Source organism: Cutaneotrichosporon cavernicola, assembly GCF_030864355.1.
Source record: "Cutaneotrichosporon cavernicola HIS019 DNA, chromosome: 2".
NCBI classification, from domain to species: domain Eukaryota; kingdom Fungi; phylum Basidiomycota; class Tremellomycetes; order Trichosporonales; family Trichosporonaceae; genus Cutaneotrichosporon; species Cutaneotrichosporon cavernicola.
In genome coordinates this window covers 336,438-349,171 of record NC_083394.1, presented here as the reverse complement: position 1 = coordinate 349,171, position 12,734 = coordinate 336,438, and the positions used below count along the sequence as shown (strand labels likewise).

Below are 12,734 nucleotides of genomic sequence, written 5' to 3'. Positions count from 1 at the left end.
AATGCATATGCTGTCTAGCCACTCTACTCCGCAGGCGCCAGGTCGCCCTCCTCAGAAGCCGACTTCATCTCGACGTCTGCGTCACCAACAGGCTCGGCATGTTCAGGTTCGGCAGGCGACACAGTTCTTGAAGCCTTGGGCGACTTGGGAGAGGCAGACTTGGCCGGCGACAGATCCTCGGCCTTCGCTACCTCCGCAGCCGTAGCAGCGAAGGGGCTCCCAGGCTTCTCCTCCGCTGCCGCACGCCCCGTCTTGGCCTCGGGAGGCGAGCCCGAGCTGTCCCTGTTCGGGCTGGGCCGCTCGTCGTCGCTCTCGTCCTTCTCTCCACCTTCCCCGCCTTCCCCGCCTTCCCCACCCTCATCCTTCTCCTCACCCGATTCCTCGCCCGCCTCGACGGCCGCCCGCTTGGCAGCGACCTTGGCCTCGTTTTCGCGGATAGCCGCGACGAGCTTGTGCAGGTTATACTCCATGCCGAGGGACGCGACAAAGCGCGGGTGTGTGCGCCGCGCTTGGCGGAGTGCGAGCCAGTTGATGATGCGTTTTTGCTGCCGTCAGCGGGTGATCCGGCATTTCCACCCAGTCCTACTCCACCCCTCCATCTCACCACACTCACCTCTCTCAGCTCGGCTGGCGACTCGCGGCCCATTGCCCGGTCGTCCTCCTCCTCAGCCTCGATCTCGGCCAGCTTCTCCTCGAGCGTAAACACCGTCTCGGAGCGCACAGGGTCGCCAAGAAAGTCGCTCATGTCGGTATACTTGCTCGCCTGGATCCGCGATAAAGCCGGCGTACCCATGGGATGCATCCAGTGCCGCATGGGCCCGCAGTGTCGCTTCCACTTTGCCGCCGCGCTGCGTGCCAGGTCCGTCGACGCGGGGGTGAGGTGCCACTCGGCCTCGTGGCACCCGTCGTTCTTCCAGCCAGCCTGGGGTCAGCTGATCACTTAAGCGGACGTACGTATCGGCGTTCGCGGTTCATGAGCTCGGCAACTACGCGGTCCACGTCCATTCCGTCCGGCATCTGCTTGAGCTCCTGTCTGATCACACGGGCTGTCGCGGCGACCCAATCGGCATTACTGCCTTCGAGGACGAAGGTCTTGGGCATGCCGCCCGTGACGGTTTGTTTCGCGCTGTCCTTCGTAAGGCTGAGCAGGAACTGGAAGAGGATAAAGTACTGGATGAGGATTTGGCGGCGGAACGCCGGGTCCGCGACCTCGTACTCCAGTAAACTCCGGCTCGTCAGGTAGCGCGGGTAGTCGGGCTCGGCGTGTGATCGCTTACGGGCTGCAGTAGCACGTTCGGGGTTACGGCCAAGAAGCACACGCTCCTTGCGCGTCGCCTCGAACATGCGCGCGAGCACAAAGTCCGACTTGGTGCGGAACTCGTCGAACGGCGTAGATCCGCCGACTTCCGGCCCGTCGAGGCTGGGCGGATAGGCGAAATACGGCTGGAGGGACCAAAGGGCAGCATAGAAGTCGGGCTGAGACGGTGAGGCCGCTTTGCTGTCGTCGGCCATCTCGACGTCCCCATCCGCCTTGGGGGAGGAAGCCTCCTCGCCTTCCCAGGTGGTGGATACGCGCGCATACTCGCCACGGAGGTTGATCGCGCTCTTGTCCGCCACGCTGATGGCGCGGCTGGCAAACATCTGCACTCTGCCGCGCAGCTCGAGGTCGCCGGGCGTGCAACTCAACATTCGCAGGAACGAGTTGATGAGGCGCAGCATGCTCAACTGTTTTCCCTTGGCGACAGGCATGTCCTTCGTGAAGCGCGTCGCCCGACTCTCAACGTACTCGAACAGCTGGTGCCAAGTGGATGAGAGGAGGAGTTCTGGAAACTCCTCGAGCAGCGGGATGAAGAGGGCGCCGGTTTCGAGAGCCGGCGCGGGGTTGGCAGCGAACACGACCTCGAGGAGCGTCAGGACAATGTCCAGCCGGTCCTGCACAGCTGTCTGGAAGCGCGACTTTGTAGTGTCAGGTGCGGAAGCTTCGGGCTCGGTGAGCTGGTGTCAGCGCGGAGCGAGGAGTGAAGGCCATTGTCCATTTCCATAGTCCTGTCTCGCACTCACCTCGCGGTTCATCACCGGCCGCACAACCAGATCCCGGGCGACCATCTCGAGCGTGTAGCGCAGCACGTCCGCGCGCTTACCCGTCGACGGCTCGCCGCTCCCGATCGTAGCCCACAACTGGGTCACCTGCTCCTTCAACAGCTCGCGATCGAGGGGTACCAGCGCCTGAGGGCCAGAATGACCCGCGAGCATAGGCTCGCGTGCAGCCCAGCTCGCGGCCGTAAACGACTCCAGCGCGTCGCCGAGTGCAGTATACAGTGGCGTGCCCATGGATGGCGCCGATAAAGATGGAAGTGTAAGTGTAAGTGGTAGTTCGAAATCGAACACGAACTCGTGAACAACGAACCGAACCGTCAGTGACCAATTTGGTTCCGCTATTCTACTTGTTTTCGCCACTACCACATCTTGTCGTCACTATTGCACCATAACCAAAATGTCTGCCCGCGACGAACCGCCCCATCGCCGTCCACGCTCACGATCGCCTGCTCGCCGAGCTGAGAGGTACGACCGCGACGAGGTTCCGCGAGGCGAGCCCCGCCGGGAGCGCGAGTACGACCGTGACCGTGACCGTGGTGGGAGAGACTACCGTGACCGTGATCGCGGCGACCCGTACGGACGCGATGGATCCAGAGACTACGGCCGCGGTGGACGCGGAGGGCGTGCAATTCGTGGAGGACGTGGCGGATACGGCGGGCGATACGATGATCGTGACCGTGGCGACGACCGCAGCGGTCGGCGCTACGATGACCGTGACGGTGGACGGCGCGATGACCGCGACGATCGGCGGGGAGGAAGAGACCGGGAGTGGGATCGTGATCGGCCGCTGGACCGGAGGGCGATTGAGGAGGGTCGTCGGCGGCGTGAGGAGGAGCGTGCGCGCGGCGTCGTGTTCACTGAAGACGGGCAGAAGATCGAGCCGAAGGGTGAGTCTCAGGAAAGAGGAGGCGCTGACGACAGCCGAGGAACCTGAGGAGGAAGCACCAGCTGAGAATGCCGACGTCGATGACGAGACGCGCGCCATGCAGGCCATGATGGGCTTTGGGGGTTTCGGGACGACCAAGGTAAGTCCCAGTTCGAGAAACAGTGGGCTGACGGCAGGGCACCGAGATCGATGGCAACGATGTCGGTACGGTTAAGGTCAACAAGAAGCGGGAGTGGCGCCAGTACATGAACCGCCGTGGCGGTTTCAACCGCGCCCTCGACTAGGCGTATGTAGATGCACTTAGCAGTAGATGGATGAACAGTGTAGCATGGTCAGTCTGGCTCTTGCTGACACGGACACACAGTATCCCATGACTATACTATTTATGAGTTGTGATTGTACAATGCAAGGTATTTTGGCTGATCTATGCCTTAGGCTGGGTCTTGGCCTTTGCGGCCTGGCGCAATGCCTGCAGCGCGCGCCCGGGGCGGCGCATGGCGGCCGACAGACCCATGATGCAGGTGAGCACGACAACGGCGCCTGCCTGGTGCGCGGCGGCCAGGGGGAGCGGCACGAGGTAGATGAGCGCGCTGATGCCGAGCGAGACCTGGCCCAGAGCCGCCGCAGCGGTCCAGGCGCTCCAGCGCTGCGCGGCGCGCGGCAGTGCATTCGCGCCGAGGCGGAGGGAGGGGCGGCGCGCGATAATGTGCTGCACGATTAGTAGCGTGGCAGTGGTGACGGCGAGGACACGGTGGTCAAACTGCGCAGTGACGGGGTTCTCGAACATGTTGCGCCACAAGATGTCCTTGCGCTCGGGGTCCTTCGAGTAGCGGGGGTCGAGGAGCTCCTCCTTAGGCGGGTGGAAGCCCTCGCCCATGTAAGGGAACTCATTGTAAATAAGGCCAGCGTCAAGACCAGCAACGAATGCCCCCGAGATGGCGGTGACGAAGACCATCGCCGCCAGGATACCAGTGAAACCGCGGAAGCTCCTGACAGCTGGTGAGTTGAGAGCCGCAGCGAGCTTCTCGACCGCCGCAGCACCAGCGGGACCGGACCTGATCTGCTTCGCCAGCGACTGGTCGCGGCGCAGGCCAAGAGCCGTGTAGAACATGCCCATGTAGAGGAGGACAGCGGCACCGAAGTGCGCTGCGAGACGGTACTGCGAGACACGGGCGACCTCGTTGTTGGTGACAATCTCCTCACGGAGACCCGAGGCGACCATCAGCCATCCGATGAGGCCCTGCACGCCGATACCTGCGCCGATGGCAAGGAGGGTCGCGGGAAGGCCACGGGGGAGCTTGTAACGAGTGCAGTAGTAGGCAGCGGGGACGATGAAGAGGACACCAAGAGCACGACCGGCGATCCGGTGCGCCCACTCCATGTAGAAGATGAACTTGAAGTCGGAGCGGGAGATGTCAGAGTTCATGCTGGTGTTAGCGATCATTCGGTGAGCGGAAACGTAACGTGAGCGGTGGACGCGGCCACTCCAGCCTACAGAGCAGAGAGCACTGCAGTTGCAGGCTCACAGCGGAGTTTCTGGCACTCACAGAATACCCTCGGGAGACACGCGGTACTTCTCCCACTCGACGTCCCACTCCTCCTCGGTAATAGGCGGCCGGATACCAGTGATAGGGTTCCACTCCGTAATCGAAAGGCCAGATTCCGTAAGACGTGTAAGACCGCCAATGACAATGATAGCGAAGACGAGAGCCGAGCAGCCGAGCAGCCAAGTCGGCATGAAGCGGGGAATGACGCGGTCATCTTCGGGCGTGGGTACTTCAGCACTGGAAGTGGAGGTGGCAGCAGCGGAGGACGGGGCAGAGGTCGAGGCATAACGAGACGGAGTGAAGAACGAAAACGAGCGTCCGTAGGGGAGGTACGACTGGGCGAAGAAGCCTTCCCTTGGGGGCGCAGCGAACGAGGCCTTGAGGCCGAGGGCGGTCGCGGTTGCTGGGAAGGTCGGGCGCGCACGCGACGTGCTCGTTGACAACATCCTCCATGTCGGGGACAGCGTCGCGCGTGCCGTGCGACATCTCGCTGCGCTCGCGGCGCCGAAGACCGCGGGAAGGAGCGCCATGGTAAAGAGTGTGATGTGGTTGGCTTGACACCGGCTCTGAGATCCAGAGACTTTATTGTTCGGCGCAGGGTCACTGGGGTGGGAATGCGTGGTTCGCTGAAATCCGAAAAATAAGACACGTCAGTATCACGTGGTCTTATCAAAAGTGTCCATATCGAGATGTCGAGGTTGATCGAGCGAGCAATGTCTAAACCTCTAAAGAGTGGAATAGCATCAACATCAAAAGAGCAGCCATGGATATCAGGCAAGCCACTGTGAGCTGTCAAGTAGCTGAGAGCTCACGCAGATTGATGACCTGCTGGGCATGCAGAATGCCAACCTCCTCAACTTGCCCGAGAACTATACGTTCAAGTACTGTGCGTGTTGTCCGCTGGTTGACCCCGGGAAGGTTCCGGTGATGGGAGAAAGGCTATCGGATATGGGGATGAAGCAGTAGTGTGAGCCTGCATGCTGTGTCGCACCGTGGATGTCCGAAGCCGTTCCGATCAGCTGTATCTCGGGGGGATGTCGAGCTGACTCCAGACCTCTACCACGCCCTGACCTGGCCCGAGCTGTCCTACGTTGCCGTCGACCCGGCCGGTCGCATTGTCGGGTACATCCTCGCCAAGATGGAAGAAGACCCGGCGTCCGAGCCCAGCGGGCACGTCACCTCCATCTCGGTGCTGCGGCCGTACCGCCGCCTCGGGCTGGCGAACAGGCTGATGAAGCAGGCGCGTGAGTGCACGAGAGAGGGGAAGGGGGGACAACGATGTGAAGTGGCCTGGCTTTCTCGCGATCAGAAGGTTGGATGAGGGGGTGAAGGCAGCGACCGCTCGGTCACAGTGACGGCTTCGCTCCCTTTTCGTGTCGCGCGATTTCCTTCCCCGCATCTGACGTCTCACTCTGCCTGAGTTAGCTAACCCCAGAACACGCCATGGTCGCGCACTATAACGCAGCCTTCATCACTCTACATGTGCGCAAGTCGAACCGTGCCGCCATCTCGCTCTACCGCGACGCGTTAGGCTTCGAGGTCCACGCCATGGAGAAGGGGTACTGTGAGTGTGCAGTTATCAGAAGTTAAGAGAAGCTGACACCAGACGCCGACGGCGAGGATGCGTACGGGATGCGTTTCGTGTTCAAGGGCAAAGACACAGCGGCGTGAGCTATACCCTGCATGTATTCTATAGCTAGGCACTCCTGATCCCGCTCTGGTCGCGCCACTCCTCGAAGAAGCGGAGCATGGCCGGCGTGATGCGCCGCCGCACAGTGCATGCCGAGTTGAGGAGGTGGGATTTCTTGACGAACGGCGCATTGAGGTCCTCGTTCATCGTGGCCAGCGCTGCATCTTGGCAGATGGACGCGACTTCGGCACCGGAGCAACCCTCCGTCTGTTGTCAGCTCGTTTGGATACCTTAACTTACAATACGAGCGAGCTCGTCGAGGTCGACGCCGGGCTCGACCGCCATGGAGCGGAAGCGGAGGGCAAAAATGTCGCGGCGCGTCTGGGCGTCCGGCGCACCGACGTACAGGATACGGTCGAGGCGGCCGGGCCGGGTGAGGGCAGGGTCGAGGACGTCCGGGCGGTTCGTTGCTGCCACAACAGTGACGCCCGAGAGCGCCTCAACGCCATCCATCTCATTCAGGAGGGACGTGAGGACGCCTCCGTGCGCGCCATCCGAGCCATCGCGGTTAGCGCCGAGCGCGTCAATCTCGTCAAAGAACACGATGCTGGGCGCAGCCGCGCGCGCCTTCCGGAATATCTCGCGTACCGCCCTTTCGCTCTCGCCCACATATTTGTTCAGCAACTCCGGCCCCTTGACGGCGAGGAAGTTGAGCCCGCTCTCAGTCGCCAGAGCCTTGGCTGTCATTGTCTTGCTGCATCCCGGTGGGCCGTACAGGAGGACGCCTTTGGGTGCCTCCACGCCCAGGCGGGTGAACGTCGCCGCGTGGGTGAGAGGCCACTCGACGCACTCGCGCAACTTGGCCTTGACCTCGTCCTGGCCACCGATGTCAGACCACCGCACAGTCGGGGTCTCGACGAAGACTTCGCGCATTGCACTCGGCCTGATGTTGGGAAGAGTGGCGAGCACGTCGGCGTGGGTGAGCTCCGGCTCGCCTGACGGCGAGGCATGCCAGCGCGTAATCGCTGTACTCGCTGCCTCGCGCACGAGCGAGGTCAGGTCTGCACCGACGTAACCGTGCGTGCGAGCAGCAATCGCGGCGACGTCCTCAGGGCTCAACGAGTTGGGCATCTTGGACAGGAGGATATCGAGGATGTGCTTTCGCCCAACAGCGTCCGGGATGCCAATCTCGATCTCGCGGTCGAAGCGCCCCGGGCGACGCAGAGCTGGGTCGATGGCGTTCGGCCGGTTCGTCGCAGCCACCACAATGACTTTCTCTCCCGCGTCGGCCGTCATTCCATCCATGAGCGTGAGTAGCATCGCAACGACGCGCCGCTCGACCTCTCCACCCTCGCCACCGTCGCGACGGGGGCACAGGGCGTCCACCTCATCCAGGACAATGATGCAGGGTGAGCGGCGGCGCGCCTCCTCGAACACACCGCGCAGGCGCTCTTCTGTTTCGCCGTGGAATGCCGAGGAGAGTTCTGGGCCGTTGACGACGATACAGCTACACCCTGGCGTTGAGGATGCAATCGCTCGCGCAAGCGCGGTCTTGCCCGTTCCCGGTGGGCCGTGCAGCAACAAGCCGCGCGGAGGTGCCAGGCCGAAGCGCGTAAAAAGCTCAGGCTGCTGGAGCGGCAGATCGATAAGAGCGCGTACGGCCTTGATCTGCGCGTCGAGACCGCCCAGGAGCTTGTACGCCGACTCGGATTGCTCCGCGGGCGTGAAGATGTTGATGTATGACGGGAGCGCCGTGGTCTGCTGTCAGCCACACGTCAGTCAATCTAGCTCACAGATGCTGAAGACAACGACGGCTTCCCAGTTGCTGCAGCAGCAGCCTGCTTCCCCTCCTCCGTCTCGTCCTCAAACACGACCTTGGTGCGCCATTCGGCCTCAAACACCATGGGCGCGTCGGAGAGGGACATCGCGCCGAGGTCGTTCGCGACGGCGTCAGGGCCAATCTTAGCTGCCACCTTAGTGGACACTTCGACCGCCGTCACCTCGTACGTAGGATCGTCCTCGCCCACCGCGACCCTGAAGCCAGCCGCAACGTACTTGGTCGCAGCAAGGGACTCCTTGACGGCGGCGCGCTCCCATTCGACCTCGCGTTTCCTCCCCTCCCCTTCTTCTTTCTTGGGTCCAGTGTACTTGACCGTCACGGTCTTCGCAACACCCTTGCACGCAGCCAGGGGGAAGCGGAACACGTCGACCTCCCTTCCCCCAAGGTTAGCGAGCTGTGTGTGCGCGAGCGCCAGGGCTGCTGTCAGTTCCACCCAAGGGAGACTCACTGCCGTCGTCCAGTCCAACACGCGGCCACACCTGGCCCACGATCCATCCCAATCCAGAGGGATGCTTAGCTTTGACGAGCACCCATTGCCCTGCGGATAGCTTGGTCGATCGGAGCACGTCGGGGCCGAGATAGACACGCCGCGTGCGGCGCTGGTTGAGCGCTTCCGAGGACCCGGCCTCGACTTCAAGGGCGATCGCGCTGAGCGAGGAGACTGGGTCGGGCATCACGCGCTGTTGTCAGAGTATTTGTGAGGAGGTCAGCAGTCAGCTGCAACTGGCCAAAGGCAAGGGGGGGAACGTCGGAAATCGTGGCGGGACCAAATCTGCACGTGCCCGTGCCTGATTTGGGCCCCGCAGGAATGACGAGGAAAGAGGCATTCTCGCGTAATAGATAATCCAAACCGGGTAAGAAGGTTGTCCAAAAGAATAGAAGCACAACAGACGTGGAGAGGTCTCTGGGTGTTGTTGAGCTTGTTGCTTTGCATAGTTTTTGGATGGGTGTGACTGTGAAGAGTTGAAGAGGCATGGATGATCACGTATGGGGTTTAGGGGAGATATGTGACTTTAGATAAGGGGGTTTCTAGGGGAAAGGGGAGATTTGCCACCCGATGGCGATGGCGGTTGTTGGGTGGGTATGACTGGATTCACCCTCTGGCCCCCCAAACCTCAACCTGGTTAACCGTGCGGGCCCTACGAGCCATGTTAGTCCCGCGTACAACAAAGCAGTCATACAGCCCACAGCACACGCCAACAGTCCACAGACTACAGCCTATAGCTCTCCTTCTTCAACCAAGCCATTTCTCATTCTCGCACTTGTACTCAAAAACATCTCTCAAACACTTCTCTTTCTCTCTCTCTCTCTCTCTCTCTCTCTCTCTCTCTCTCTCTCTCTCTCTCTCTCTCTCTCTGTCTTCTATACTCTTCATCACTCACACTCCACCTTTACCACAGCTGCAACCCCATCCACCTCAATACACCCCTCGCCCTCTCCCTCTCCCTCCCTCTCCCTCCCTCTCCCTCCCTCTCCCTCCCTCTCCCTCCCTCTTCCTCTCCCCTTCCCCACCCGTCCCCACCTCCACTCGAGTGGTAGCACCCGCCATGTCGGCCCCCGCTACCGACCTCCTCGATCTACCCGCCACCCCTCCAGCAACTACACTTCCACTTCTCTTCACCAGCAGTGGAGGCAGTAACCGCACCCGCTCGCGTGACGAGTTTGACGCTGACAGCGAGGGCGAGCCAGCGTCGTCGCCCCATCCCCCCAAGATGCCTCGCACGAGCCAGGTACCAGAGGCCACGCCAGAGGAAGGTGCGATCTCCTTCCACTTTGACCAATTAACACCAGACACAGATGGCCCCTCTGACCCAACCCTCCGGCGCCTCATGGAGGAGCTTGAATGCGGCATGTGCGCGGGCCTATACATCGACGTGAGTCTCACTTCCAATGCCTTGCCTTCCTCACCCACCCTCATTCTGGGGCGCGACTGAATCCAGCCTGTCTCGGTCAATGGCTGCGGACACACTTTCTGTGGCAGTTGTGTCACCCAGTGGATTAAGGTATGTTCCCACCTCGATGTACACTCACACAGTCCCTTCCCCGCTTTCCTCCAGTACTCCTCCCTGGCGACCCTGTTCCCGACCCCATCGCGTGTCCGCAGTGCCGCCATTCCCCCATCCAGATCGCCACGCCATCGCGCATGGCCAAGACCATGGCCAGCGTGCTTCTCCAGGCGTACCCTGGTGCGGCGCGCCCTCCTAACGAGATCGTGCAGGCGGAGGCGCTGTACAACCCTTTCGACCCTGCTAGAGGTGTGCTGAAGGTAAGTTGATCGTGACTGGAACAGCTGACACCAGTTTCCCACGCCGCCTCCTGCTTCCCGCATGCACGAGAGAGACTACTGGCGCCCGTGTCGCTGGTGCTACACGGAGGGAGACGGCTGGAAGTGCCCAGTTCCAGTGAGCTAACGCCCTCCCTATTTTTGACTCACATCAGGTCCCCCGCTTTGACGTTCCTGCCGAGAGGTCGCTGTGCATCCGCGCAGATGGCGTTCCTCCTGAGGGCCACCGTCTCTGCGCTGGATGGTGAGTTCACGATGGTTGGCGCAACTGACAATAGCGAACGCCTCAGCCCCGCCAACGCGCCCACTAGCTCGTCCTGCGGTCTCTGCGGAGAAGGTTTCTGCGGCGACGCCGTGAGCTTCCTTTTGACATGCTCGAAACTGACAACAGCAAACCAATTGTGACTGCTCGCCTGCTTCTCAGTCCAAGCCGTCGAACCAGTACAACATGCTGGCGGCCATGCTCGAGGACGGACCGAGTGACATGCTCTCGATGGCATTCAAGGACAACTGGACCGAGATGTACAACCTGGGCATCTATCTTGCTGCCAACTCGGAAGCCAGCACCACGCCTCTCATCTACAAGGATATCCTCGGGTGGCTGCGCTCTCCAGAGGGCATCGACTCGGGCGGCGTGCTTGGCCTCATGACGCGCGCCGACATTGGCGTCCGTCTGCGCTCTGGTGCAGCCAATGAGATGCAGCAGTGTGTCATGCCCGTCGAAGGCGGCACGGAGGAGGAGAATATCTGCAGCAACTGCTCCGACGAACTGCTATGCGTAAGCTTAGTTGTCCAAAATGTCAACTGACAACAGTCTGGCATCTTTGAGTGGTGGATGCGCCAGTTGCAGAAGCCTGAGGTTGCGGACAAGATGCCAGGCCACATCAAGGGGCGGCCCAACTGCAAGTTTGGTCGCAAGTGTGCGCGTCAGGAGCATGACATCCACTCGAAGAAGTGTAAGTTGTGCCGCGGTGAGGTTGATGTCTCTGACAGAAGACAACCACATATGCGATGCGCTTCCAACCGAGGAGGCGGAGAAGATTCAACAGGACGACACAATGCCTGCTGGTACAATGGGTGGACCCAACGAGCCAGGACCGAGTAGACGCCCCCAGCGCCACATCCTGAATGGCGAGTCGGACAGCGACGACGAGAGCGATGGCGGCACGGACACGGACGACGAAGACGACCGCAAAGCCAACTATGTGGACGTGGGAACTCAATGGGAACCTACCCCGACTGGCACTGCCATGACCGTTGGCGCGTCACCCATCCACGCGGCGTGGAGGTGGAGAAGCGAGGCCACTGCGACTCCTGCTGCCACGACGCTGACCTTTGGCAATGCGAGTGTAAGTGCAAGCTCGAGAGCCGACGCTGGCGCCAACGCCCAGCCTCCCCCTGTACCAGTACAGTCGCAACCAGCAGTCGCCATAGCCAACCTGATCCACGAGGTCAACACTGCACCTTCACCGTCCAACTCCAGACTACTGCTGTCCCTTCGACAGGCCAGTCCCAGAATCTCTGGTTCAGCATCATCGGCTTTAGCGGGGTCGCCATCGACGGTGGCACCGCACCTCGTGTTCAACGACATGCGTCGTGCGCAGACGCCTCCTCTTGGCATGTCGCAGATTGCCAACTATGCTCTCGGACCCAACGCCGATTCTGCGTCATCGTCACCACCGCATTCCACAGGGCTACTCAAGCTTGCTGTTCCGGTTCTCAAGTCTTTGCCAACCCCTATGGCTTTTGATGCCTTTGTCGGCGGAGGAGGAGAAGGAGGGGGGGTATCAGAGATTGTTGGTGGGAGCAGCATCGAGTGGCCCGCGGGCTCTTCCCTGGACATTGACTGAGTGAGGTGGTCGTGTGATACCTTTCTTGGGGATTGCAATGATATTGCTCGGTTGGGGATTAGGAATTTGGTAGGCAAGTTCGCAAACCCAACCTGACCTATCACCAACCCAACCCCGACATATCCGACAGACAGCACTTAGACATGTGTTGTCTAGAGTAGTTGATAGTTGTCTCGAGAGTTTGTACGTAGTGAATCTGTATATTTTGATACAACAATGTACATGTACATACAACTAACCGGCAACATGGTAGAGTGAAGTACAAATTGTACCACAACAGTAGACGGAAATTGTATAACCGGGTAGCACGCCAGAGGATGGATCCGGGGATGAGACGGGATATCCGTTGATGTTTGGGTAAGGGCGGGATCACGGGATACGGTATTTGACGGAACAAGGTCTGATAATAGTACGTTATCCATTACTGTCCGTGAAACTGATGAACCAGGTTCGAACACATCATACAATGTCGAAAGACAAGAAGATCAGATCATATGAACAAGTTTAGAAGCATTGTTTAACACGACCTCCTTTTGCCCTTAGATGCCTTGTAGATTTCCAGATGTCAAGACCTTATTAAACAAGTTGAACAACACTTGA

General features: G+C 60.4%; 6 protein-coding genes across 6 annotated transcripts; 3 read left to right on the top strand and 3 right to left on the bottom strand.

Moving 5' to 3' along the window:
- Positions 1–23: 23 nt before the first annotated feature.
- Positions 24–2,331, bottom strand: CcaverHIS019_0201380 (uncharacterized protein; the record flags this gene model as incomplete). Its single annotated transcript, XM_060597116.1, has 4 exons — positions 24–545; positions 614–922; positions 955–1,995; positions 2,062–2,331. The coding sequence occupies 4 exons, from the start codon at positions 2,329–2,331 to the stop codon at positions 24–26; spliced, it is 2,142 nt and encodes a 713-aa protein (XP_060454042.1).
- Positions 2,332–2,494: 163 nt separating this feature from the next.
- Positions 2,495–3,267, top strand: CcaverHIS019_0201370 (uncharacterized protein; the record flags this gene model as incomplete). Its single annotated transcript, XM_060597115.1, has 3 exons — positions 2,495–2,984; positions 3,019–3,122; positions 3,160–3,267. 3 exons carry the CDS (start codon positions 2,495–2,497, stop codon positions 3,265–3,267), a joined length of 702 nt encoding a protein of 233 aa, XP_060454041.1.
- A 140-nt stretch (positions 3,268–3,407) lies between these two features.
- AFG2 (uncharacterized protein) lies at positions 3,408–5,060 on the bottom strand (the record flags this gene model as incomplete). The annotated part of the gene is made up of 2 exons (XM_060597114.1): positions 3,408–4,410; positions 4,531–5,060. 2 exons carry the CDS (start codon positions 5,058–5,060, stop codon positions 3,408–3,410), a joined length of 1,533 nt encoding a protein of 510 aa, XP_060454040.1.
- Positions 5,061–5,293: 233 nt separating this feature from the next.
- Positions 5,294–6,201, top strand: ARD1 (uncharacterized protein; the record flags this gene model as incomplete). Its single annotated transcript, XM_060597113.1, has 5 exons — positions 5,294–5,314; positions 5,347–5,416; positions 5,583–5,774; positions 5,966–6,094; positions 6,137–6,201. The coding sequence occupies 5 exons, from the start codon at positions 5,294–5,296 to the stop codon at positions 6,199–6,201; spliced, it is 477 nt and encodes a 158-aa protein (XP_060454039.1).
- Positions 6,202–6,226: 25 nt separating this feature from the next.
- AFG2 (uncharacterized protein) lies at positions 6,227–8,674 on the bottom strand (the record flags this gene model as incomplete). Its single annotated transcript, XM_060597112.1, has 4 exons — positions 6,227–6,427; positions 6,461–7,918; positions 7,954–8,417; positions 8,449–8,674. 4 exons carry the CDS (start codon positions 8,672–8,674, stop codon positions 6,227–6,229), a joined length of 2,349 nt encoding a protein of 782 aa, XP_060454038.1.
- An 873-nt stretch (positions 8,675–9,547) lies between these two features.
- Positions 9,548–12,134, top strand: CcaverHIS019_0201330 (uncharacterized protein; the record flags this gene model as incomplete). The annotated part of the gene is made up of 11 exons (XM_060597110.1): positions 9,548–9,755; positions 9,792–9,874; positions 9,941–10,003; positions 10,036–10,266; positions 10,301–10,402; positions 10,440–10,528; positions 10,563–10,638; positions 10,676–11,062; positions 11,099–11,240; positions 11,281–11,633; positions 11,676–12,134. The coding sequence occupies 11 exons, from the start codon at positions 9,548–9,550 to the stop codon at positions 12,132–12,134; spliced, it is 2,193 nt and encodes a 730-aa protein (XP_060454037.1).
- Positions 12,135–12,734: the final 600 nt, after the last annotated feature.